The sequence below is a fragment of the Aspergillus fijiensis genome (assembly GCF_003184825.1).
Source record: "Aspergillus fijiensis CBS 313.89 unplaced genomic scaffold BO72scaffold_2, whole genome shotgun sequence".
NCBI classification, from domain to species: Eukaryota; Fungi; Ascomycota; class Eurotiomycetes; order Eurotiales; family Aspergillaceae; genus Aspergillus; species Aspergillus fijiensis.
In genome coordinates this window covers 49718-75812 of record NW_024468978.1, presented here as the reverse complement: position 1 = coordinate 75812, position 26095 = coordinate 49718, and the positions used below count along the sequence as shown (strand labels likewise).

Genomic DNA, 26095 nt, shown 5'->3' with positions numbered 1-26095 from the left:
TCATCTCAGAGTTTCAAGTTCAAGAAGTCTGACAGAGGGGGGTGCCTCCCACATTGCGTGATTGGTATGCATACCAGGACTCGTCTGCGCGCATCTATACTCGAAAGCGGAGGCTGCATCAACCTTTATAAACTCGTACTAACCCACCTTTCCCTCGAATCTGCGAACGAAAGATATCTCATTATTATCCGACATGGTCTGATCCTCGAAGGTCGGATAAATCGAATCGATCTCGACCCCGCAAATGCTTTGACTGCAGCCCGCAAATCAGGGTCTGGGCGACGCGCGCCTCCGCAGGAAATATGCCCGAAGCAGGACAAGCCATGCGAGAGTCAAGGTTGGCATCCAAGCTGCCGGTAACTTGGCCATCATGAGTCCAAAGAATAGTCGCTGGGATAACCAAATGCATGTTGGAATCCCACCAATCCCCCGTAGCAAATATTGCCGGATGGCTCAAATTCACTGCAAGCTGAAGCGGCGCCCAACTCCCTTGACATGGCTGTGGCTTCCCCGCTGATAGAGGCATATAATGATGGGGATACCCCGGATTCTCCACAATCTCCACGGCCTCCACAGTGTTTACGAAGCATTATCAGATCTAGGGTCGTTAACAAGATGAAACCGAAGGTCTACCAATTTGTGGTGGCCCTTTTTGCTGCCTTCGGATCCTTCCTTTACGGTTATGACCTGGGTGTCATCGCCTCCGTCGTTGCGTCAGACTCTTTTGTCAACAAGTTCTTGACTCATAATGGGAGCGTAATCTCTGGAACAGTTGTGTCCTTGTTCACAGCTGGTAAGCCACAAACCTCCACTCCTAATGTGCTTGCAATTAATCCTGTACAGGTGCGTTCTTTGGAGCCCTAGGAGCGGGCTATACTGACCCACTCGGTCGTCGCGCAACCCTCGTGTTGGGGTCTGTGCTGTTCTGTATCGGAGGCATCCTCCAAACAGCAGCCGTCAACGTTGGCATGTTGCTGTTCTCACGCATCTTTGCTGGTTTCGGGATAGGTATTCTTGTCGAAACCGTCCCTATGTTCCAGGCAGAGATTGCACATGCCAGCATCCGAGGTATTTTGGGGTCGCTTCAGCAGACCATGCTGGGCATCGGTGCATTATCCGCGTCCTGGATCGGATATGGCTGTGAAAAATCTTGGGCCAATACTGGCGATAGTGTTCAGTGGCGACTTCCGTGAGTGACACTACCTCGATAGACTAGGAATTGTCTAACAAACACTTCCGGACAGTCTAGCACTTCAGCTGGTTCCGGCTATTGGCCTAGCTTCATGCATCTACTTCTTCCCCGAGTCACCTCGCTGGCTTATTGACCACGATCGTCACGAAGAAGGATTGCACAACCTGGCTCGCCTGCACGCCAACGGTAACATTGACGACCCATATGTCCGGGCAGAGTATGAGTTGATCCAGCGTCAAATCGAGGAGGAGCATCAGCACGCCGCCAAGTCCTATAAGGAGTTGTTTGCTAACCGTTCCAACACACGTCGCATCATTCTTGCGTGTGCCTGTCAAGCATCCAGCCAGATGTGAGCCTCTATCCCACTCACCCTCCAAGCATCTCGTCTTACCATCTCTCAGGACCGGCGTCTCCGCCATCCAATACTTCTCCCCAGCCATCTTCGCGCAAATCGGAATCTCCACCTCAAAAACACTTCTCTACCAAGGCATCAACTCGATCATCGGCGAGCTCGCGCAATTCATATTCTTCTTCCTCATCGACCGCGTTGGCCGTCGCCCATTGCAGATCGGAGGCAACATCGCCTGTGGGGTTGCCTTTATCATCGGCGCCTCACTCCTGTCGCAGTACCCTCCCGATTCCACCAACACGGCCGCGCACTGGGCCTTCATTGTTGCCAGCACCTGGGTCTTCAATTTCTGTTTCTGTGCCTCGGGGACCATGTCCTGGATCATTCCCGCTGAGATCTTCAACACCGCCACCCGCGCCAAGGGCATCTCGCTGGCGACCATGGTCTCGTTCGCATTCAACACGATGATCGCGCAGGTCACGCCCATCGCGCTGGAGCGTATCGGCTGGCGGTATTACTTGTTGTTCATCGTGTGTGACTTCGGCAATGCGCTGTTCTTCTATATGTTCTTGCCGGAAACAAAAGGGCTGTCGCTGGAGGTGATGGACGATTTGTTCACCAATGCACCGTTGTTGGTTCCCGGCAGCCGGTGGGAGGTGTCACCGGAGGTAAATATTGAGAAGGCGTTGGCGCAGGAGGCTGCTGCGGTAGAGTTGGCGGATCGCTTTTCGGTGAAGGGGGATGAGAAAGAGGGGCCTGTGTCGACGAGGGTGGAGGCGGTTTGAGGGGAAGGCCCAATTCTGCCTATATCAAGCTCTGTCAGCTTGATTGAGTCTGCATAGGTAGTTAGCTATGTAGGCGTTTCCGGGAGCAAGAACAAGAACTCACCTGAAATGCCTGAAGTCTCTGAATAGTTGAAGCAAGTTATGAATTAAGCAATGGCGATCGCCCTCGCAATGGCCGACTTTGGCGTAGCTCTTACATGTAAAAAGATCTATTCTGGACGGTTGATGGGCGAGCTCCTACAGTATGAAACTAGAAAGGGGCTATTCCCAAAGGAATCGGTACCGCAAACGGGCACGAGAGTGATGGAAAAAATCTACCCAATATGCTGACACCTGGCACTTTGTTGTAGTTCGAGTACTATACCTGTAGATGCTAGTGCCATCACCACACTACCTGCAACATCAGCATTTTCCTCACCTACCGCAGGCTCCCCTACCCAAGCCCTAACTACCTTTCGGTCCCCGAGCAGGTCTATGATAAATGAACTTGGCTGAGGTACAGCAGGAGGTGATTCTATCAGCCCGCTGCAATCAAGATGTCTATTCCAGAATGATATTGATACTTTGAAGTATAATCCAGAGCCAAGCCTGCGACTGCCTGGCACTTAATGCAGGAATTATACAATCAGCCCTAGGACCTCTGTCCAGGTGGAGAGGGCTGAATAGACATCACAAGGCATACATATTGAATCTGTACATGGTCACCAACCTCCTGGATTCACAATAGCTAATCGATGTCCTTGCAATCAATCATGTCTTTTTGCAATCTCTAGCATCTTTGTGTATCCTCCATTCTTCAATTTCAACATCCACCACTTTCTTATACTATCCATCGTTCCAGTATCGAAGATAACCATGGATCTTCTATACTAAACCGATAGTGACCATGCGGTAGCCTTTTCTACTCCGGAAATGTCTTTGATAGTTAGAAATATGTCATCAAGCACCCCAAAAACAATAATCATACTGGGATTTGCTAGAGCGATTCAAAAAGCTGCCCATCATCACCGTGACGAGCCTGATTCCCGAAAGAGTTCAGCGCATATCTCTTGAACTTCGAAATGATGATCTAGCTTTGGATGTGAAGGACATCAAGCCGTTGAGTTCTCGATCCTGAAGAAACGCGTTGACCTATGCTAATTCTTGATGCACAACAGGGAAACTTCAAGCGATTTCGAAGTCGCCACGACGGCTCGATGTAGATTGAGACGCTGGCTAGTTGCCAGATTGATGCCATACGTCTAGCCACCCATGCCGAACAAGAAGGTGACATCGGGTCACAGCCATGGACTCGGGAGTCTACCTCCTGGGCGGGCTCGGTCAACCATCTGTTTGAAGGCCATTGCAGTTACCCTGGCTTCTACTACTGCGACTAGCACTGCTATGGTTGCGTCTCTTTCGTCTCTCCCAAGCACCACAGAGGAGGCATTGGTTGAGGGGTGTCTTCTGATCGGGATCATCTGTGCCTGGGGCTTGATCTTGACGATCTCTACTTCTGCAAGCGGAGCAAGTCAGTCTAAAGACTGAAGTCGAACTAAGGGATAACCATGTATGTGGCACTGATTGATGTGAAATATGTTGGCAGAGTTTTCTTGTATGTATCGTTGTATATCTTAAGCAGTATAGATTAGAATATATCGGCAATTTGAGGTCTCAGAGGTGAGGTGCTTGGAACGTGTTCTCAATTCTGTTGGTGGTTGGGTTGTTGAAGGTACTAACGTATCAACATGGGAAGCAACTTGGTTACGCGTTGCATCACGTGGCCGGATTACTCAGCTATGCCGACAGAATACATTTCTCAACCTCGGGCTCATGATCATCCAGCGTAGAACTACCATGTTGAGCCAGGTAACTATCTCTATATCTCGTCGGCTGGTAGCGTGAGTAAGTCCGGCTAATTCACAATGATCCTTTATCCCGATATGCATACACACAGCAAAGCGCATTGTCACCTTCCAGCAATCTAAAGTCCCGACCTTGGGACGTCGATGGAGTATGAAAGGGAAGCGCACTTGTACCTTTGACTGAGAACTCTTTCGTGGGCTAGCTACTCCTTTCAAATCGGTGCCAAGTTGGAAAACGTCTGTAAAGAATAACAAACATACGTTCAATCCATTCTTTATACGAAGCATAACTTCTTTGATTGCATTGTATCGCAACCCTCCCATGAGCCGGTATCTTTCCCCGCAGCTCTTTATGGAATCCCTTTATTCCAGAGCGAACAAGTGTTAGAGCACAGAAGAAAGAATCCATCCCACCCCAAGCACAGATCTATAAATAGGACCATCAACCCCGACCTCAATCGAAACCATCATCCCCACCACCACCACCACCCACTCACCCCAAACCTTTACTTACCAAACACTCCAACAGCGTTTCCTACCCGACAAAAGCATCCCAACATGACCCGCGTCGAACCAACAACCACCCAGACCACCCCGCAGGGGGTGATCGAGATCCAAATCATGACCGGCGGCCATCTCAACCTCGTGGTGCTCCGGACCCAGGACCCCCGATTCGAGGTCGATGACTGGGCGCCGGCCCTCCAGCTGCTCCAAGAGCAGTGGAGGCGCAAGCGCCAGGACGAGCACCTCGAGTGTCGCGACCAGCCGATCGGAGGGATGATCTGCGTCGGGCCTTACATTCGACTGTACATCGAACCCTTGACTGCGGACGGCGGCAACGGCCCGGCCCGGCGCTTCGAGTTTCAGGGCCGCAACGAGTTCGACGACTTCGGGCCGCACGTGCAGCCCTTCGAGGGGATGCCCCCGATCGTCTTTCTGGAGTTCATTCGCACTGTGCGCGCGGGCCGTGTTGAACGTGATGTGTCGCAGCCGGAGGCGGAGGGCGATCTTAAGTCCGATACGAAAACCGGTCTTCAATTGATCGGTTTGCAATTGGGATTGTTGGAGTGTGTGAAATGGCTAAGCCTGGAGCACTTTGAGCCTGAAGGTGAAGAGAAGAAGGAGGAGGAAGAGGAGAAGGAGGTGAAGAAAGAGGAGGATGAAGAGAAGAAGCTGAAGAAGGAGGAAGAGGATGAGGGACAGGCCTGTTAGGGATGTCAGTGTCAGTGCTCTCATGGCTCGTAGCTTTTAGCGCACATGTTCCTTTCTCTTCTTCTCCTTTTCTAACGTAAAAAAAGACCAAAAAAATCATAGTCTGAGATATTATATATGAAATCAATATGAATGCTCACAAAGGAAAATCTAGTTTGTCCTTCAATCGTCAGAATTATGTTAAGACACTTCTAAACAGAGAGCAGGAACTTGCGACCGGAACTGATCGCAGCCCTTTGGTCTGCTTTATCTTTCCCTTCTTCATCTAGTCAGCATCGGTGAAGCTATTTTGCTCAAGATTCATATGCCTCGTCGTCTCCGGTTCATCTGGGTGTTTCCGCCAACTTATTCCACCCTCGTTCGATCCACCCTTCTTCGAGACAAGGAACCTCTGGTATGATGCCCTGCACTGGACGAGCCCTGGTCCCCGACAGCGAGAGCGTCATGTCAGTCCATCGAAACCGGTAGAATCAATCTCAACACTGTGATTATCTGTAGACTGCGCCCCAAAACTGCATGGACGCACGCCGGAACAGGACCCTATCGGCGGGGTTCCCCTCAAGATCGCACAAATGCTTCGCAATGCACTGTGAATCAAGACACACTCATTCGCAAGGGTCATCGAATACTAACATGAGAGTGGTGAGAGGATGCGCCGCCCAGCTGACTTCGCTCCGGGTGAACGACGCCTTCTGGTCGGGTTGTGTCAGGTCTCGGCGGAAGTTGATGCATCAGGAGCCGGTCATGTTCCGGCAGCTACCATCGACATAGTCAAAAGGATTAGAGATCCAGTCGAAAAAGAATGCTCCCAAAGACTTCAACTTGTCGTGAAGACTTTCGCCAAGGCATTTGACATAGTTGTAGCAAAAGCGGGGCCCCGCATTATCGGCAGGTAGAGTAGTTGCAGGTGCCACGCCACACCAACCGCGTAGCTGTGTATGCCCTCAACCACCCACCCAAAAAAGCAAACCACCACCTAGGGAAACAAAAAACTCACACTGCCCAGATGCAGCCCGGGATCGTTGATACCCTCCAGGGGGGCACACCTCTCATTCCAGTGCTATGAAAACCCCTTTTTTACTCAGGATTTTCTAACCAGTCCTCCTCCCTTAGCACTGGAGAGGGTCGAACCGTCCTGCCACCGACCAGGTATGATGCAGGATGTTCGCCTCCTATGGGATTCGAACTACGCCATCAGCCTGCTGGGCTACTCGGTAGAGACCGTGCTATAATGATCACGGGGCGGAGCTGATTTCAAAGAGGTAAAAGGGGCCCCGAGATAATGCCGTGAACCTCTTGGCAGGGTTTCTGTTCTGGACCTCGTGGTACTTGCGCGCACTTCCTTGCTTGGCTGGTATTCAATTATGGTTATGTATGGTGTAAATGTCTAACCTGCTCTGCTTCTGGTTCCTTACATGTCTATATTAACGACGCCAGATCTGCTAGGTGGTCTACAAGCAAGCTGTCATCACCCCGCCTCTCATTACCTAGAAGAGCCACGGCAAGCACCGGATGCTTCGCAGCCATTTTTCGAAGGTTCGCTTGAGCAGGACGAGGTGTGATCAAGATGACCTCCCCACTCAACTCGATATTCCCCGCGAGTGGAATGCTTACTTTTCTCATGTTTGAGGCACCCGACGAAAAGCTCTACCCCCAGCCAACAGACACAAAAAGGCCATAAGATATGACCCGATATAGCGTCCCGATCAGCAGAAGCAGTCTGCGAGCGTGTCAGTCCTGTGATAACAATCATTATGTTATGTGAATGGGCTATGATTCTTACCCGATATCAAACCCAGTCCGGTTATTCTTGTAACCAATAAAATCCGAGGCGCCGTCCAATTGATACAGGTAGGCAAACGGCGAAGTGTTCTCGTTGTAGAACGCCTCGGAAAACCATGTCTGTATTCAGAGATCAGACGCTGCACACACATACACACACACGACAACTCAGTCAAATGATGACTCACTGCAGGCCACAGATACCAGAACCATCCTAGATGCCATGTCTTCACCAATGCCAGCCGGGGTGCACAGCCCCCGAGGGCAGATATGACAAGGCAGCTCAACATGCAGACCAGTGGGCCGTCTTCACGTCGTGTTATGGCGGCCACGATGCAGCCGAGACCGTACATGCCTGTTGTTCTCGGTCAGCTATCAGTTCAAGGGAGCGACAGAGAGAAAGGGGGAAATTACGCACAGTAGAAGTACAGAAAGTCAATTGCCAGCTGAAGTCCGAAGGAGATCGTCGGTGTCGCTAGTATCATATAGATGGTAGTGTAGTGTAAGGATGACAGGAACATGCGCAGAAGCACGGAGAGGTTCTTGCCCAGGAAATAGGCGCCCCGGGAATGGCCGGATTGCTGTTCGCGGCGGAAGATCAATTCTGGAAGTTTTGTCAGCAGGTGCAGTATGGAGGAAATCTGGCTGAACATACTCTCTTCCCCTAGTAGCTTGACACCTGGAGGTCCGGCTGCACAGGCTACGTGCGGAGGCAAGTGTAAGCGGATCTCATTCAATTCGATCTTCGGAGGCAGCAGCGAGCACTCACCTATGCCCAAGCACGAAAGCAACGCCTGCTCGGCAAGCATGCGGTAGTTCACGGCGCTGGACAGCAACTCAAACGGAGGGTGATAGATCCCTTGGAAGATGTGGCCGTGATACTCGAAGACCGTCAAGCCGATCATGACCCCGATGACGGAGCCCGATACAATCTCCAAGCAGAAACTTGCAGTCTGTCGGGTCTGTTGCACTGTTCCGCGGCAGAACGAGAGCCAGACTTGTCGCGCCCACGAGGCTTTTCGCTGCCGAATGGAGAGGAGAATATCAGGGACTTCTTGCGGAGTGTCGGACGCTCCGGCCGCGTCAGCGTCAGAAATGCCTGTTACTGGCATGCAAGATTTCCCTTCCGTGGCTGGCAGATCTGTATCCTCCCACGCGTGACTAGGCAGAATATCCATGATGATATCCGCCGGATTGCAGAAGGAAGGGAACTCATAGCCAAGGCCTGTGAAGTAGGCTTTGGCGGTGGCGGCTTCGCCAAAATAGACCTGTTTCCCTGAGTTCAGAAGCATGAGGGTATCCAGAAGAGCAAAGATCTCAGCCCTGGGCTGATGAATGACACAGATGACCATGATTCCGCAACGTGAGATCGAACGTAGCAACCTCATCAAGGACAGCGCCGCGGTCGCGTCAAGCCCCGAGGTCGGTTCGTCGAGGATCAACACCTTGGGAGCGGCGGCGAGTTCAAGGCCGATGCTCACCCGTTTGCATTCTCCCCCAGACAATCCTCGTTGTGCGACACTACCCACCATTTGATCCTGCACCTTCGCAAGTCCGAGACAGGCAATCAATGATTCAACATAGTCTTGAATTTCATGGTCGCCCAGCTGCCCGCCCAGCATGACGCGTGCCGAGTGAAGAAGGTTCTCTCGCACGGTCAGCTCAGGAAGAACAAGATCATCTTGAGGGACAAATCCCATCAGCGCTCGCAGCCTGTCAAACGGCAATTAGTTCCAAGAGACAGAAGAAGTAAAGGTCATGGTATCTGCACATACTCTGCCGGCTTCATCCTATAACCGTTGAGACAGATCTCGCCAGTGCTAGCCTTATTCTTTCCGCCCAAAATGTTGACAAAACTCGCTACGAAGAAACACTTAGCCTCGAAAACACCCACGAGCAATCAAATCCATCGCTTCTGCGCAACCTACATTTCCCTGAACCAGAGGGGCCCATGACCCCCAGAATCGAGCCAGCTTTGCATGATCCATGCAGACCAGCTAGAATGTCAGTCGGTCTGCCTCGGATTCTGAAGCTCAAATCCGCAAAGGTAATTTCCAGCGGCCGCGCTGCAGTATCGTCCACTGACAGAAAGGGAAAGCTCGACAGTCGCGGCACACCTTGCTCCTCTTCTCCCCTTTCCTCCTGCGGCTTCTCAACTATACCTACTTTGTCTCCGCGCCCATTCACATTTGAGAGCCTCGACCACGACCATAGTCTCGTCAAGTCGGATGACAGAGAGAAGCGCCGCATCCAGATCAGAACCACCACGATGTCCAGCAGAATACACAAGAGTATACCCACCAGATCACGCTGATGTGAGCTTCCTTCCGGACAAAGGGATAGGGCCCTGCACTTGATGGGGTTGGCTGTCCCCACAGGGCAGAAGGAGCCCTGCGGACAAGGCACGGGCGGCGCTCCCCCGGGCGCGCAGTAATTGCCCTCGGGGCATATCACGGGCTCGAGCGTGCCCTGTGGCTTGTCGCAGAAATTCCACCCTTCTTGGAGTCGTTTGATGTGGCAGTCGAAAGTCGGGGTGCAATGCTCGGGTGGGAGGTCGCCCTCGCTCGATTGGCCTGTACACGAATCGTGAGCTTTGGTTTGCCACCAAACTGAATCAGGCTGTAGTATAGGGCATCGCACAGTAAAAGCCATCATTGCAGGTGGGTGAAGAGGCGAGCCAGGCCGCTTGCTGCCCTGAGAAGCAGGTATCATTCGATGGCGCCGGGCCTATGCCGCTAGACATCGAGGTGTTCATGTGCCTGTATTGAGGAAGGACAACTTTGTTTAGTCGTGTCGGGGTGAGCTCTGCAGGTAGGATATACGACTACGATCGACATGGAAAAAGGGGTAATCCCAGCAGTCGGGAACCTTGCATGATATGCTGCAAGGTCCCGCATATGATGCATCTCATGCATGCCAGATTAGGGGTGGGCGAGGACATTGCCCTGTACACTGGAAAATAACTACTCTATTCTGTGTCAGGGATATGTCAGATGTTGGACCCCGGTGTATCCAGGTTGACATTTCGACTGGTTCGTCTGCGCATCGGTCCTCACTCCAGTTCAACATTCTTCAATTTCAAGACCGCGACCTGCCGGCCGGCCAGGACTGTGCCAGCGCGTGCGAATGAAGGTTGTTTACTCCTTACATGTCAGTCAAATCTTATCTCGCATGGCGCTTGATGACTTGCTGGGACTCGTATCCGCAGTACCCTTGTACATTCCATGCCTTGATACGTCGAACCCAACAACTTTCTTGTTTCTTGTCTCTTCAAAAGGCCAGCTATGATGTTCCAGCCGTAATAATGCATGCTTAACGAGGCATGGTATACAAACACTGTCGGCATAGCCGAGTAATCCAGCCACATGATGCAACGCGTTTATCAAAATACCCATATTGATAATTCAGTCAGTTTCCAACCACCAGGAAAACCAAGAACACGTTTCATACACCTTACCTCTGAGGCTTCAAATCGCTGACATATACTGTACATACAAGCGTACTTCACACAATAACACCCATGAATCAATCTACATAATCGTCATCATCTTCATCATCCTTCTCCTCCTCCTCCACCTCCTCCTCCTCCTCCTCCTCTTCCTCCTTACCCTCATGCTCCGTCCTCAACTCATAAAACCTCTTCTCCGTCCAATCAAACACATTATCCCACTCGTACCTCCGCCTTGCAAACAACTTCCGAAACCAGCCCCGCAACAACTCATAGTCCGGCAGCTCATTGTACCGCAGCCCATTCACATGGTGAAAATACCACTCAAACTCCACCGGCAAGCCACGACACAGCTCCTGGGCCGTGATCCGGCTCTTCGCCTCCCCGATGGGCCGATGCTTCGAATGGCCCAGATAATCCCAGGGGAGCTCGCCCTTCAGGAACTCGACGAGCGTGTACCCGACACATTCCATATCGTCGCGGTAGGTTTGATCTGCAGCCATCACTCACGTTAGCCCCGACCCCATCAACTCAAACCGAAAACCGTTACCCCCTCAACCCCTCTCACATCAACCTCAAAAGCCACCAAGCAAAGGAGGGAAGAAAACTTACAATGCCTCGAATGCGCCGCGCGGCTCGCATAAAACACCGTGCCGACGACATCCTTCTCCAACTTCCCGCGATACCACTTGACGTTGCGCCGGCTCACGAACTTCTTCCGCGCCAGTCCGAAGTCGTTGATGTACAGCGTGTGGCCCTTCCGGCCGCGCCCCATCAGCAGGTTCTCGGGCTTGATGTCCTGGTGGATGTACCCGGCGGCGTGGATGTGCTGCATGCGCCGCAGCAGCTGGTCCGCGATCATCAGCACCGTCTTGAGGGAGAACTCGCGGTGGCAGTAGTTGAAGAGATCCTCGAGGGTGGGGCCGAGGAGTTCGATGGCCAGCAAGCGGTAGTCGTCGATGGCCGGGTGGTAGAAGTAGACCTTCGGGATCCCGGGGCCTTTGATCGCCGTGTAGATCGTGTGTTCTTGTTCCAGGGTGTCGCGCGTGCTGAGATGTTCGAGTTTAAGGGCGACGGTTGTTTTGGTTTGGAGGTCTTGGGCTGCTGGGGTGTTAGTGTTGGGGTGAGGGAGAGGGGTTAGGATGGATGACCGTACCGAGGAAGACTTCGCCGTAGCCGCCTCCTCCTAGGTAGTTGAGGAGTTTGAAGCGGTCTGCGACGGTGATGTTCTGGCGGGGTGGTTGGTTAGTGTGCTGTTGCTATCGCTGGTTTTGCATTGGCAGGGTAGCTCTGGGTGGAGGGCTTACGAGTTGCTCGGTCGGCATGAGGATCTTCTGTATAGTATGTTGGGAATATGGTGGACATGGTGATGATGAGAAATGAGAGTGAAGTGGAGGTTGTTGTGGATTAGGTGGGAGCGTTCTTTGTTGCGTTGGTTGATTCCGAGTAGAGTCATTTTGGGTGGTCATGGGCTTTGAGCTGTCGCGGATGCTGCGCTGGAGGTGCAGTGGGTATCACGCTTTGTTCAATTTGGCTATAATTACAACCACTCGATGAAAGGAGCTGTCGCGGTTGTGCTTCTCTAGTGACCAAAGTAGCATTGTTATACCCCTGAGGGCTCTGTTAAAGGGTGACTTCTTTCACAAAGCAACAGTGTCTTTGTCCTCCTCCGCTGCACACAATCTGATACATCTACTCTTTGTTCATCCTCCTTATGTTGCAGATAGGTTCTAACCATAATGCAAGTACGCAAGGGGCATTAGCTTGAGATTATGTCTTCTGTTCAAACAAAAGCATTAGAAAATCAATCATGTAAAGCGATCTCTCAATCTTTAACAAAACAACAATTCATAGCACTCATCTCCATGCTACAACCATACGGTATCCTTCGCACGTTCTTCAACATAGGAAGCTTCATACTCAAAGTCATAGACGAAGCGCACTTCGGCACCGCGGGCAAAGACCGAATGCCTTGCATTATCGAACAGAGCACAGGCAGTTCCACGCCTGCTGTGTACTCGGACAGCTTCGACGAGATGTACGAAATCGACCCCAAGTACTGGGCCGATCTTCCCTACATCTACCTGAGCCACCGGGCCATCATAGAGTTCCGCAAACGCGAGAAGGCCATTGCCGAAGAAGCGGAGCAAGAACAGAAAGAGAGGAAGGCGAAGGAAAACAAGGCAAGTCGCAGAAGACTGCGGCTACCGCACAAGTTACGCAGCCTGAAGGAGTTTGCCAAGGGTGGTGGGCCAGATTTATCTGGCATTGGTAGTGTACATTGAGTCCTTTCTCACCCACTGCAGACCCAAACAAACCCCGATATGCTAACGGGAACGATGCTATAGTTCGGCTGGTCCGCCTCGGCGGAAGCCTGCAACTCGGCCTCCCTCTACGACGGCAACTGCCGCAACTTCCTCAAGCTGCACGGCGTCGCGGCCCGCTCATCCAGCCAGAACCTCCCGCGCAACATCGTCACCCTGCGGGAACGACTCCGGAAACCTCGCGAATCCGTGAAACGACTGGACCCCAACGACCAGAAGGTCTGGCTCAAGGCGTGCCGGAATTTCAAGAAGCAGCGCGCCAAGTTCAACGACGCGCTCGACATTCTGCTGGGCGCGGCGTCCGAGACGGTCCTCACCTACGAGAGCGAGCCGATCACCGGCCTGGACCCGCTGGTGGAGGGGATGTTCCTGGCGCAGCCGAGCTACTTCGACTGCGGCGACTTCTACGCCCTGGACGAGGGCGGCCGCCTCGCCAACGACCTGAAGAGCTACATCCTGCCGGCGACGGACGCGTACGGCGTGGTGCCCAACTTCTTCGTGCAGCTGCAGATCGACGACGAGGACCATGCCGCCGCCGCCGAGCTGCAGGCGATGCACTACGGGTCCCTGGGCGCGCGCGCGGTGCACAAGCTGCGCTTCCACACCGCGCGCGCGGACAAGGCGTGGCTGGACGAGGTCGCGTATTCCATTGTCGTGGTGGTGTCCGAATCGTCGGTCAGGATCTACGCGGCGCATATGATCGAGGCCGAGGATGGATCCAGAGAGGCGGATTATCAGCTGACGGACCTCTATCGGAGTCGCTTGGATCGTGGAGTGGGACAGTTCCGGAAGGCTGTGGCGGCGGTACGGAACGCTAGGGACTTTGCGAAAGAGTGGAGGGAGTACTTCATGGAGATGGCCAGGCGGGAGCTGGAGGGCGATCCTCGCAACTTGTCGCAGGGAAGTCCGATGTCAGTGGATGAGAAGCCGAACGATGATCCTGGCGAAGGTCCTAGTAGAATGGCTCGTATGCCCTCACTGAGTGACGACCAGAGCTCGGCCAGTAGCGACAGTGCCGCCTCTGGCCTCAAACGGCGCAGAAGTGACTACGCGCTGCTGTATTCAAGCCTGGGCGAAGAGCTTCCACGCGTCAAGCGCCCTAGATCTGTGAGCAGTGGCAGTGATAGTCCACGGTTTATTTAGTATATTTGATAGAGCGGGTCCTCAAATAGAAGAGAGAGCAGAGACGGTGTAGAAACATCTCACTATGGAGAAGTGATCGACGTCGAGATAAAGAACTGGGTAGACTCTGATCTAAGAAAGGCAGGACTTTTGTAAGCACACTGTTGATGTCCCGAGGTTTCTATACATTCCGTGCCAAATATTGAGATCAGAACTTCGACACGAATGGAGCTAATGCTTAAAGTTCAAAGTCTTCATCAATTGTAACGATAGCAAGCTCATAGCGCAGCTGTTCTGGCACTTTTTTTTCTCGATATCAGTGTTGCAGGATTGCGAACGTCCTGCCGTGGAATGACAAGGACATGGTTGCTCGCTGCGTTGCTGCCGCTTTAACAGCCTTTCTGCCACCGCCTAAACTGAACAGTTTTGCATTTGACTTTCCTGGGGCTGTTCACCGCAAAAATGGGGCGTCGGTGTTGCGAGGTCTCGAGCGTTCTGCCGCGCAGGTGGTGATACTGGCGGTCAATTCATCCTTCCAACACGCGTTTAGTACAGTTTTCAGGTCCACGAGTCGGTAGGATGTTGGTCTCTTTGGAAGCAGTACTCAAAGAGGTAAGCAGTGAGATGTAAGTTATTCTGCCACTGCTGCGGATCATCCTTCCAACACACGTTTAGTACAGTTTCCAGGTCCAAGAGTCTGTATGACGTTAAGGTCTTTTGAAGCAACACTCGAAGCAGGAAGTGGTGAGATCTGACCAAATCGTTCTGCCACCGCCCAGCATTTAACATTCCTGTGTTCAAAGAGCCGGCTCTTCTTGAAGCACACTCAAATGGCAAGGCGGCAAAATGCGCGATCGCGTCGACAGCGATAGTAGCCCCCACGGACATGACTATAACCGAGGCTGGTGTCACGAGCATTTTTAATCCATCCTATGTTTGCGATATATTTCTGATAACATGAAAAGCTACATTGAGGCATCTTGGCTTATATACTCATACGAACACCGAACAGGATAATTGGATAAGATACTCCACCGTACTGTTTTCTGGATAGCGATATGGAGCTTCTTGCGGCGGTGCGAGTTTACAGCTCAAGCTTGCGATCTCGTACAGGACCTCTCGCCTCGGTGTACCTTATGTATAATTCACCCATCATAAATCTCGATAACAATTGGTTCCTTCCCAGGCTGTGAAGTGAATTGCTACGAAGCGTATATAGTAGTCTGCGCACTCTACTCTACACCAAATGCAAAATGCGGGGAACAAATGACGAGACCGCGGGGTGAGCCGGGTATTTCCTCCCCCGGGTGGAAATGTCCCTCACCCCAAACACGATTCTGCATCTCCCTCCATCAACACCAATGCAACCAAGCATTCTATCCCGTTCCTTTTCCGTGAATTTACCTACGCGCTTCATCAACATGGCACCCAAAGTCGCAGTCCTCGACGACTACCAAAACATCAGCCCGCGCCACTTCGAGCACCTCACCTCCCGCGTGGAGTTCAGCTACTTCCCCGACACGCTGAACCCCCGCCTCGCCGACCAGCAGCAGCGACTCATCGAGCGCCTCCGACCGTTCGACATCATCGTCTCCCAGCGCGAACGCACCCCCTTCTCCAAGGACACGCTCTCCGCGCTCCCGAACCTGAAACTGCTCCTCACGACCGGCACGCGCAACCTCGCGATCGACAGCCAGTACTGCGGCGAGCGGGGGATCCCCGTCGGCGGCACGCAGACCCGGCCCGCGGGGCTGAACTCCACCGTGCAGCACACCTGGGCGCTGATCCTGAACGCGGCGCGCCACGTCGCGCGCGACGATGCGGCGATCAAGCGCGGCGAGTGGCAGGGGTCGCTGGGGATGACGCTGGCGGGGAAGACATTGGGACTGCTGGGGTTGGGGAAATTGGGGGCTCAGGTGGGGAGGATCGCGGTGCAGGGGTTTGGGCTCGAGGTGATTGCGTGGTCGACGAACCTGACGCAGGAGAAGGCGGACGAGCAGGCCAAGGCGATGGGCTTACCGGCGGGGAGCTTTCGGGCGGTGTCCGACAAGCTGGCCTTCTTCCGGGCGGCCGACGTGGTGAGCGTGCATAGCGTGCTGTCGGAGCGTAGTCGGGGCATTGTGGGTCGGGAGGAGCTGGCGGCGATGAAGCAGACGGCGCTGCTGGTCAACACGTCCCGAGGTCCGTTGGTGGACGAGGCGGCGTTGCTGGAGACGCTGAACAGCGGCGCGATCGCGGGCGCCGCGCTGGATGTCTTCGAGCCCGAACCGCTGCCGGCGGACAGTCCCTGGCGCACCACGGCTTGGGGCACCGATGGCCGCAGTGAGGTCCTGCTGACGCCACACACGGGCTACGCGGATGAGCAGATCCACGGCTGGTACCAGGAGGTCGCGGACAATCTGGAGCGGTGGTTGAATGGCCAGGAAATGACCGTCCGGCTGAACTAGTTTTCCATTCTATCTATCGCAAACAGCCTAAGAGGTTCTTAGACATCTGATGATGACACCGTCTCCAGCCTGTCTTCAAAAATTACCTAGGTAAATCCAATTCCACCTGCCGCTATTACGTGATGGAGTCATCAACCGACCCATGACCAGACCCGGACGTAAGGCCGTGGAATTGAACCTCGGTCGTTCCCGCGGATTCCCATTCCTTCCCCCCCCCCTCCCCCAAACATCTTTCCTTTCCCCACTATACCCCGCGCCCATATAATGTAGACCTTTCTGCTCCAAGAGCCGTCACAATGACCTCTCTCAACGGATATTTCCTATTATCCTTGCATTTGCATAGAATTCCTCAGCTACTACACCCTACCCACTTACCCTCCCTTCCCACCTAAAAACCAATCCAGGCCAACCCAACAATGTCCACCACCACCACCACGACAACGAGGGACCAACCCACCGCACCCCCACCCACGCACCCAACCCTGATCCACGTCCACCGCAGCCCCATCCCCTTCGCCAGCGGCGCCTACTCCCTCGTCTCGCTCCCGGCGGGCTCCCTCTTCTGCAAGATCACCGGCACCACCCCGGCCCGGAAAGCGTACACCTCCGTGCAGACGGGGCGCGACGCGCACATCGAGCTCAACTCCGACCTCGTCTACTGCAACCACTCGTGCGCGCCGACGGTGGACTTCGACATGCACCGTATGGAGGTGCGCGTCGTGGCGGACCGCGACCTGCAGGCCGGCGACCCCCTGACCTTCTTCTACCCCCAGTCGGAGTGGGAGATGGACCAGCCGTTCCAGTGCACGTGTGGGGCTGGGGCGCGGTGTCGGGGCGTTATCGATGGGGCGAAGAGGATGGATGCCGCGGTGTTGAGGGAGTATTGGTTGAATCCGTATATTGAGGAGATGGTGAGGGAGAGGGAGGGCGGATCTGTTTAGAGTTGGGCAAGGGAGGGAGAGGGGGTAAAATTAAGAATTAGAGAAGGGATGGGATGGGTGGTTTTTTTTGGGGGGGGGTGATAGAGATAGATAGAGTTCGATAGATTGGGGAATAGATATGGATGATGTTTCGGATGTTATCATCGAGCCTGGAGTAGGAGTAGTCGAAGTAGCCGATCGTCGGCTCGACCATCTGGTAAGTGCAGCTCTCCTCTAGAGAATGGTATGGCGACAACGGATGAAATTCATACCAACTGAAAGCAGTGATCTATTCCAACTCACCCTCTAAATGCAGCAGCATATACATCTACCTAGTATCAAAATGCTATATACAGTACAACAACCTCCATTCCCCCACCACCTCTCCACACCCCAAACCCTCACACCACCACCCCAACCTAGAACAACCAAACACCCACCCAACCTAAACACTCCTCCAAATCTCCCGCAACGACACAACCGTACTAACCACCATCCCCACCCCAACCCCCAACGGCCCACCCCCTATCCACCCAAGATAAGTCCCCGGAATCAGCAAATCGCACCCATCAGCAACCACCCTCTTGAGCAGCGTGGACCTATCAACTCGACTCGCAGTAGCTCCAGCCCTCCCCTTCGCCTCACCAGCAGCACCAGCACCAACACCACCCCGCTTCCCCCCAGCCTTCTTCACCCCCTTCCCCCCAGACCCAGCACCGACCCCGGAATACCACTCCCAGCCCGTTCCGATGAGTGACAGCGCCAGCGCATAGTACCAGAACTTGAACGCCTCGACAGTCACCGTTTTCGCCCACGAGACGGGGTAGATTTCCGCGGCGTGGAGCTTTTGGGCGTTGTGTTAGTTTATCCATATTCAACTCCGGAGGGGATCATCTCGGAGGGGGGGGAGCGCGCTGAGGTGAGGCGATGAATAGTGCGTAGGGCATGGGAATCTGGGGTGTCAAGCCTGAGCAGCTCCCGAGACAACAAAGAAAAACACCACTCCTCCATGACACGAGCTCCAATCAGGGTTCAGAAGGGCGAAGCTCAGCAAGAGAAATACACAACAGGGGGGGTTGAAAGGCAGCTCACCAAGGTCAAATCCTCGAGGAGGAAATACACCCCGAAGCAACTCCACTTGGCGACCTCGAGCCACCACAAGAAGCCCGTGGGCGATGCAGCGGCAGCGTGGCTCTTCTTGCGGGGATTTGGGACGTCTTGCCCCAGGAGCGAGGAGACGCGGTTGAAGCAGTCCAGGAAATTCCAGAAGCGGATGCAACGGCGGACTACAGTATGGTATCACAGGTTAGTATTTGTTGTGGTTCTTCAATTCGATCCTGAATTTTGTGAGGAGATAAAGGTTGGGAAGAGGGGCAAGGGGAGGCGGGGGGGGCAAGAAAACGAACTCAATGCTAGTTGGGATTTAGCGGCTGATACTCGTTTGGCCGTGGTGCTGTCCAGAGAGCCGATCTCTAGTGCCACGAGGCATAATGCCTGGATGAGACGGAGGGTCTTTTCGTAGCCTGTGTTGAGGCGGTAGAAGCGCGAGAGGCGGTCGAGCATTTGGGTGGATGGGCTGGTGGTGCACGGGTGAAATTATGATTAAGATTATTATTCTAATAAATAATGGGATGGATGGAAGGAGGGAGTGAGTGGCGAACTTATTTACAGACGTTCATCAAGAAGTGATGAAAGAAAACGTGCAATCGGCACTGTTCACCCATATCAGATACGCGTTAGCGGATTTAGCTACTCACGGCGTCTGCAAGGCTAATCAATGGCGATATCGGGATCGCGCATCCCGCTTATCTACATTCCTCGCATGATCGCATTCCACCGAATATTTACTGGCCCCATTGATGAACTAACAAAACTAGTCACCCGCTACACACAAGAACGCTGGTAATAAGCTCACACTGGAACTACCGTCCCTTTCCGCCAGAGATGTCCTGTCCCAGGCGGTATCCGCCAACCTTCTCCCACTCGACCTTCTGCCGTGTAATGGGCAACTGTCTGCGCAGTCCCTTGAACGAGCCCTCGGCCATTTGTACGAAAGCCCGGTTCAGTTCTTCTTGGTAGTCCCGCTCGGCTCCGGCAATGCGCGAGACGATGGCTCCCGCATCCAAAGACGTCACGGACAGGCTGATCGGCTTGGTCGTGTTGAGCGCCACGTTTCCGTCCTCATAGTAATGCACATCCACCTGAATCTTACCCGAGATCGTGGTCGACTCCGACGAGACGGGAACAGTGTAGATGGAGCGGAAGCGACCGTTCCTGGTATATCCGGTTAGAACGCGGGTGTTGGCGGTCGGGCAGTTCAAATAAATCTCACCAGAAGTTGTTAGGGGAGTAGCGGTTGGCGACGAGGACGATAGCAACGGCGCTATCCTCCTCAATGGGGTAGACTCCGTACGAGCAATCCCGGTAGTGTTCGAGGGCGTGAGCGCCGAGAGACTTGAGGAGAGATTTGCTGAGTCGCGACGGGTTAACGCTGCACTCCGAACAACAAGATGGAAGATGCAGCTCGAACTCACATCAAGTCGGCGTTCTGCGACTCGAGAACATATGATTGCGCAGCGGAGGCTTCCTACAATGATACCACAAGTTCAGCCGCCAGGCCACCCCACCACGCACGATGCAGTAACCAACCTGGGTGACATGGTCCACTTCGAAAGACGTCTGACTCTCCACATCAAAGTATCGGTTTCCTTCCAGCTTGTTATATTCGGAGATCAAGACCTGTGAGCACGCTGTCAGATCGTACTCCGTTCAGGGGTATCACCGACGCAACCGCACCTCCTGACTGGCGCCTGGAAGCTTCACGGTCGCCAATTGTGTCTCATTGTAGCGCTCGAAGGCCGGGGCTAGAGAGGGAATAATATCGGGGCCGTCGGAGGTCAGGGACTTGACATCTGTTCTCGTTCAGTTCTGGGCTGGTTGCCGTGGGGAGTGAGATGCGGGGCGACGACGGGGGAAGTGACGAGAGTAGGAACGGGATGCAGCAAGGACTGGGCGTACCTGCGACAACATCTGCAAGCTATTTGAGTTCGACGTTAGCTTGAGCAGGTTCACCATAGCCTTTGGATTGAACTCTCGTGGACTAGGTATTGACCTACCTCTCCAGGCGGGGCACCCTCAATGAAAGAGGATGCGATGTCAACAGTGGAGGCCATGGGGGCTAGGCAATTATTATATGAGGTGTGAAGCTAGGTTGCAGGGAGCTAGTAGATTGAGGGGTGAACAAGAAACGATATGCTCGCCAGCGTGCAGTTGGGATGAATGCAACTGCCTGATGATTAGATCATGGACAGCTCCCCGATGTCAACACGGAGGTCTAGCGCGATAACCGCCGGAGGGTCGCACGTGGCCACTGAAAGCCAGCATTGCGGCTGTCGATACCAACCATCAAAAGGCTATGTGTGTCTATCAATATACAATATAAGCAGTAACCTCTGTCGTCACAGTTCGTGCCAGGTCAATGTGGCTTTCGTATATGTGTCCTTCAAAGTAAACCACGGACAAGCATCACACCCTTACTGAACCTCAGCTTCATTGCACTTTATTCATGCCTGTGGTTTCAGGCAGCGAGCGGAACGGGATAAGGTAGCTTCCGTGGATCCGCTCTTATCGACCCGGCGATGACTCGGACGAGCATTTCGATAAGCCTCGTCTTGTCTTCCCCTCACCTCGCTGATTAAAGGTCAAATAGCACCAACAAAAGCTCTTATCCAGTGATTTAGCCAGGCCAATCATTTCGGTTCTACCCGCAGATTCGATTGGCCCGTCGCAGCACAGCTGGTTGCCCCTCCAAAACTTTTCCTGAAGACATCTACTGTCCCCGGTATTGCCACAACAAGCGACATCAAAATTGCTTATCCTACTGCCTGGCGAAACTTGCTCGGGTCAATCAGCCGCTTCTTGGCTCTTTGAGACCCTCAGAATCTAACTATCCGGCCATGTAAAAGGATCACCGGTCGGATGCCGCGCAAGAAGGCTGCAGACCGCGTGGGTCCGGTCAAGACCCGAAGTCGTGGCGGCTGTAAGGAATGCCGCGCGAGTCGAGTTCGCTGCGACACGAAGAAGCCCACATGCACTCGGTGCTTGGAGAAAGGCTTGGTCTGTACAACACAACTAGTCCTCAAGTGGGAATCCGAATTTGTGAGCCGTGGCCTTGCCTTTGGCCGAGCCGGCGTCTGGAGTAAGGCCCGCGCTACCGGTGGGCCTTCCCCAAAGCCGTCGCCCGGGGCATCGCCCTCTATCTTCATCGACGATCAGGAGTGGTGCCCTGTCCCGCTTATAGAATCGTGGGGCTTTGTCAATAGCGGGGTCGCGACATTTGATCAGCCGTACGAAGTCGACGTTGGATGCGACGAGTTGAACGCCCTGGTCGTTCGCGACAAGAGCTATCACTACTTTCCACGCTATGTCGGTGAAACCAGTCTCGATTCGCCGCTTTCAGGGAGCATGCTGGAGTCTGTCCGATTGACTCCCTCGTTGTCGTTGTTTCCTCCCATGTCTGCATCCGAGGACCGATTTCTCTTTGACTACTATCTTCAACAGGTGTGTCCTCGGACCACCGCAAGCTCCAGACTCTCATCGCCTTTTGCGTCGATCATTCTGCCTTTCTGCTTGTCCGCCTCTCCGCTCATGTTTACCGCGATACAAGCCCTTGGGGCCTGCCATTGGTCGCGCTTTGATTCTATGTACAGTGTCATCGGGCTTCGGCTTAAAGCACAAGCATTGCGGGGCCTGCGTCACCGGCTTGTAGCGGAAGGTCCCGTAATATGCTCCGAGGACCCTGAGGTGCTAGCCATTATGATGATGTTGTGTCTCTATGAGATCGTCGACAACTGCGATCAACGCTGGACTATTCATCTCAAGGGGGCGAAAGATCTGATTCGTCTACGCAGGCAGAGACAGAACTCTTCCCTGGCGAAATCCCGTGATGCCCTCGACCCTGTGTCTGCCTTTGCGGAGCTGTTTTTTGCTTTCCAGGATGTCATGGGCCGCACCGCGTGCGGGGAGGAAGTGAGTTTTGGGACGGATTATTGGCACGAAAACGAACGGAACATCGATCTTTGGATGGGATGTAGTCCTGAATTGGTTTCTATTCTGTCTTCGATCACTGAAATGAGCCGCACAAGACGAAGTTTGACCACCCATGCAACCCGGGCATGCTTTTCGCAAAGGGCAGCAGCTTTAGTGCGCAAGCTCGAGAACCTTGTGCAAGAAGTCGAGGATGACGACGACAGCAACCTGGCATCGGCTGCTGAGCTGAAGCGTCTTGCCGCCGTTTTATATCTACATTGCGCCTTATATGGGGCGTCTCCATGCACGCCATTGGTGGTGGGCTACGTTCGGAAGATCTTACGGCTCGTATCGGATCTACTCGACTCGGGCTCGCTGGTGAGCATGACCTGGCCTGTGTTCGTGGCTGCAGTTGAACTGGATCCAGGCCAAGATGAGGTTTGGAGAGACAACCGTGGTGAGGCAGTGGTCCACGGACGACCCTTGGTCTTGCGGGCGTTAGCCGCGATGGCGGAGTCCAGCGTTTCCAATGTTGCCCGGACTCGAGCGGTCATTGTCAAGGTCTGGCAGGCACGAGACAGCGATATGGTCAAAGGCTCGCCTGTAGATGCCTCGGATGACCTTCAAGGTTGCAACGACTGGGAGTGGTATGTGGCACCGATTAGCAATGCGATGAGCTTGGCATGATGTGTGATGGGGGTTGTCCTCCCATACTTGGATATAATCAGCATGATCTTGGAGTTACTTTGTAGGATAGTCTTGGGTTTTTCTTTGATTGACAGGTGTTTTGAGGATGGATAATTTCAGTGTATTAGTAGTTAGAGTTGAATTACCATGATGGGATGGATGTTCAGGGTCCCGACTCCGGGCTGAGGCATTACCTTTAGAGCCGCGCCAATCAGCAGCTACATTGAAGGAGGCGGGGCAGACTGGGAGTGATTTGCCGGATTGGGGCAAGTTGAACGTCAGCGCGCCGATCCGAAACCAGAAACGCGCCCAGCATGCCCAGTGCAGTGCTGTGACCTCGGAGTCTCAATTCACTCACTCATTCACCCAGTCTCCGAGTCCAGTTCCGATCATCGCCTTGTCTCGCCTGCCGCCCGTTAATCTATCTTCCTCATCCCGTACCCCCTTGTACTTCTCATTCGCATATATGAATCTATGATCTTAAAAGCTTTACATCCTACAACACCATAACCAAAAAGACTCGACAACTCCTCGCCCCTTTCAGCGGCATTACGTCGATCTGCCCGAGTACGAGCGGACCTTGCGGTGATTCTCGAAGAATACCCGCCACCCCAGACCGGACCAGACCAGACCAGACCAGACCAGATCGATTGTCACCATGATTCCTCTCGTCGAATAATTCCAAGCTGCAGCATTTGACACGTGTTTGGAAACTGATCTCATCGCTACTATGTCATCATCGCAAGCCCCCTCGAGCTTGTCGCACAGCCTGGCCATACCTTTTGCGAGTCGGCTGAGCGAACAACTGTCTCAGCGGACCGAAAACACTAAATCAGGCATCGACACCGACCATGCGGTCGACAGGAGCAGGTCGCTAGGACCCCCTCTACGCCCATCGCCGGCCTCACGCTCTCTCTCCGACGCTGCAAAGCCGGTTTCCGCGACCCCCCACCATCCCATCGACTCCCGACCGCCGAGTAAGGATGACTCTTCGCTTTCATCCACCCCGGAGACCCCTCATCGACCGTTTATGCACAATTTCCCCTTGAACCTTCCCTCCAAAACACCCGGCTCCAGCTCCAGCTCCTTGTCCGCGTCCAACCGTGCCCCGCTTTCTCCAAAGCTCGATTCCTCCCAAATCTATAGCTCGCCGGGCTCGGTGCTGCCCCGTCGCTCACGAGGCCTCGACTTCTCCCGTGCCTGTACCAACCTTCACCATTCCACACTTGCCGAAGCATCGCCAGACTCTTCGCCTACGGTCGGTGGGCGCGGAGTAAATATCCCACAACGTCGCGGGTCTTTGGGGTCGGCATCTGCTCATCCGTTCTCAACTTCGAACCCCGGCGACCGAACTGCGATCTCGAGCTCCGTCTCGAGCATCAACATGATGGAATCGGACACGAGCAGTAGCGAGGAGGATGACGAGCCTATGATCGGCGATCGGGACGACTTCATGATCACCAACACTCCGCAAGCGAAGAAGTTTGGAGGTGGAGTGAGTCCTTTCGCTGTGGGCAATGTATCTAGTCCCGGGAGTGAATGGATGGGCGGCTATTCGCAGGCGGCGGCCAGCCTTATGAGCTTTCAGCGTGCTCGTTTCCGGAAAGGACGCAGCCGGCACAGTTCCAGCAGTGGCAGCTCTAAGCAAAGTCCCGGGCCGTTGTCCCCTCCGGTAATGAAAAGCATCGAGAATCCAAACGGCGGTTACTTCGCAGCCCGAGGCAGCGTCTCGTCGCGCCGAGGAAGTCTGAGCTTGGGGACGCGGGACTTGCGTTTGTCGGACGTCAGTGATGAAGGAGAGCACCGCGCTATGCGGGGACAGAGCCCCAATGCGTCAAACTCCGAGGGCGGGCCGCTGGGGGTGATACGTCGTGCTGTGACTCGCCGAGGCAGTCTCCTGGTAGGTGATTCGGCATCTTCCGTGGAGAGACCAGCTACTAATGGTATATTCCAGCCAAAAACCAAGACTTTCGCCCGCATCAGAGCAGCGTTGATGGAAGAAGGCGCTCCGATCGACAGCGAAGCCAAGCGCGAAGCGGAAGTAATCCGACAAGTCCGGGAGAGCGAGCCCGAGGTACCGCCCAAATCACCATTAGGGGCACTTCCATCCCTCGAATCCTTCATGCCATCCACCACCCCACACCTCCCCGAGGACCGGCCTGGCACTGCCGGGGCCACCGCAGCCAGCCCCGACGAGCCCAAGTTCAGTGACCAGGTCCATCGGAACTCGGGCGGGATCAACTTCTGGAACTCGTTCGACGAACGATACCGCACTCCGCCGCCCCCGCCCCGCCAGCACGGGGCCTCCTCGGTCTCCGAAGACGACCTCACCATGGACTTCACCCCCTCCACGACGACCACGCAGAATCACCACCACCACCACGAATTTGCCAAGCCGCACGAACGGCCCGGGTCGCGCAGCGAAGCCTCCTCGTCGCACCCCACGCAGTCCGGCTTTCTCGGGGAGCAGATCAAGCGCAAACGCCGGCGCGACGACGACTTCGACCCCAACCTGTTCAAACGCCGCGCCGTGTCGCCCAGCATGAGCGCCCAGAGTAGCCCGATCATGCCGAACTCGCCCGCCGTGAAGGACACCAGCCCCAACATCTGGGGGGCGCCCCGCTCGAACCTGGGGTCGCTGTTCGCCGACCGGCCAAGCGTCAGCGAGCACGGGGCCCGCCCCACGACCAGCGGCCACTCAGGCAATCCCAAACGCGTGGGCTTGCAGGGGATGAACGAGACGAACGACGGGCTCATGAATATGAGCATCGAGTAGCTGGGGGAGAATGATTTGCATTATGCTGGAGAATGGGGCATGTATCTTCCTTCACTTAGCGGGGGTTTTTTTTTTTTTTGATCGTTTTCTCGGTTTTGCTTCAAGGGGTGTTCGTGGACGGCGTTGACGGATCTTTTGTAGGCTGGCACATGCGGGCGCGTCGCTTTCGGTCCCTAGTA

The 26095-nt window shown here is 54.2% G+C and overlaps 11 protein-coding genes across 11 annotated transcripts; 7 read left to right on the top strand and 4 right to left on the bottom strand.

Moving 5' to 3' along the window:
• The first annotated feature begins 172 nt into the window (after positions 1-172).
• On the top strand, positions 173-2333 carry BO72DRAFT_443705 (sugar porter family MFS transporter). Its single transcript, XM_040943638.1, has 4 exons — positions 173-793; positions 844-1189; positions 1245-1541; positions 1594-2333. Exons 1-4 carry the CDS (start codon positions 616-618, stop codon positions 2324-2326), a joined length of 1554 nt encoding a protein of 517 aa, XP_040806271.1. The 5' UTR covers positions 173-615; the 3' UTR covers positions 2327-2333.
• Positions 2334-4653: 2320 nt separating this feature from the next.
• Positions 4654-5468, top strand: BO72DRAFT_443703 (uncharacterized protein). The gene has a single exon (XM_040943637.1). The coding sequence runs from the start codon at positions 4729-4731 to the stop codon at positions 5380-5382; it is 654 nt and encodes a 217-aa protein (XP_040806270.1). The 5' UTR covers positions 4654-4728; the 3' UTR covers positions 5383-5468.
• A 1693-nt stretch (positions 5469-7161) lies between these two features.
• Positions 7162-9414, bottom strand: BO72DRAFT_367148 (putative ABC transporter; the record flags this gene model as incomplete). Its single annotated transcript, XM_040940827.1, has 7 exons — positions 7162-7284; positions 7353-7519; positions 7583-7768; positions 7820-7864; positions 7934-8877; positions 8940-9024; positions 9093-9414. The coding sequence occupies 7 exons, from the start codon at positions 9412-9414 to the stop codon at positions 7162-7164; spliced, it is 1872 nt and encodes a 623-aa protein (XP_040806269.1).
• Positions 9415-10490: 1076 nt separating this feature from the next.
• BO72DRAFT_508141 (double-time) lies at positions 10491-11937 on the bottom strand (the record flags this gene model as incomplete). The annotated part of the gene is made up of 5 exons (XM_040949288.1): positions 10491-10649; positions 10773-11105; positions 11225-11713; positions 11769-11841; positions 11920-11937. The coding sequence occupies 5 exons, from the start codon at positions 11935-11937 to the stop codon at positions 10618-10620; spliced, it is 945 nt and encodes a 314-aa protein (XP_040806268.1). The 3' UTR covers positions 10491-10617.
• A 1650-nt stretch (positions 11938-13587) lies between these two features.
• Positions 13588-14094, top strand: BO72DRAFT_443702 (uncharacterized protein). The gene has a single exon (XM_040943636.1). It carries the CDS (start codon positions 13633-13635, stop codon positions 14077-14079), a length of 447 nt encoding a protein of 148 aa, XP_040806267.1. The 5' UTR covers positions 13588-13632; the 3' UTR covers positions 14080-14094.
• A 1385-nt stretch (positions 14095-15479) lies between these two features.
• On the top strand, positions 15480-16505 carry BO72DRAFT_366999 (D-2-hydroxyacid dehydrogenase family protein; the record flags this gene model as incomplete). Its single annotated transcript, XM_040940819.1, has 1 exon — positions 15480-16505. The coding sequence occupies one exon, from the start codon at positions 15480-15482 to the stop codon at positions 16503-16505; it is 1026 nt and encodes a 341-aa protein (XP_040806266.1).
• Positions 16506-16746: 241 nt separating this feature from the next.
• BO72DRAFT_523612 (uncharacterized protein) lies at positions 16747-17446 on the top strand (the record flags this gene model as incomplete). Its single annotated transcript, XM_040949792.1, has 1 exon — positions 16747-17446. Exon 1 carries the CDS (start codon positions 16922-16924, stop codon positions 17444-17446), a length of 525 nt encoding a protein of 174 aa, XP_040806265.1. The 5' UTR covers positions 16747-16921.
• A 716-nt stretch (positions 17447-18162) lies between these two features.
• BO72DRAFT_443700 (PEX11 domain protein) lies at positions 18163-19092 on the bottom strand. Its single transcript, XM_040943635.1, has 2 exons — positions 18832-19092; positions 18163-18711 (listed from the first exon to the last, which is right to left on the bottom strand). The coding sequence occupies exons 1-2, from the start codon at positions 18986-18988 to the stop codon at positions 18473-18475; spliced, it is 396 nt and encodes a 131-aa protein (XP_040806264.1). The 5' UTR covers positions 18989-19092; the 3' UTR covers positions 18163-18472.
• A 45-nt stretch (positions 19093-19137) lies between these two features.
• On the bottom strand, positions 19138-20728 carry BO72DRAFT_443698 (F-actin-capping protein subunit alpha). The gene is made up of 7 exons (XM_040943634.1): positions 20542-20728; positions 20444-20462; positions 20222-20337; positions 20075-20164; positions 19960-20012; positions 19758-19895; positions 19138-19699 (listed from the first exon to the last, which is right to left on the bottom strand). Exons 1-7 carry the CDS (start codon positions 20596-20598, stop codon positions 19348-19350), a joined length of 825 nt encoding a protein of 274 aa, XP_040806263.1. The 5' UTR covers positions 20599-20728; the 3' UTR covers positions 19138-19347.
• A 262-nt stretch (positions 20729-20990) lies between these two features.
• On the top strand, positions 20991-23140 carry BO72DRAFT_464619 (Zn(II)2Cys6 transcription factor; the record flags this gene model as incomplete). Its single annotated transcript, XM_040946649.1, has 2 exons — positions 20991-21028; positions 21391-23140. The coding sequence occupies 2 exons, from the start codon at positions 20991-20993 to the stop codon at positions 23138-23140; spliced, it is 1788 nt and encodes a 595-aa protein (XP_040806262.1).
• Positions 23141-23870: 730 nt separating this feature from the next.
• Positions 23871-25916, top strand: BO72DRAFT_454524 (uncharacterized protein; the record flags this gene model as incomplete). The annotated part of the gene is made up of 2 exons (XM_040946189.1): positions 23871-25040; positions 25095-25916. 2 exons carry the CDS (start codon positions 23871-23873, stop codon positions 25914-25916), a joined length of 1992 nt encoding a protein of 663 aa, XP_040806261.1.
• Positions 25917-26095: the final 179 nt, after the last annotated feature.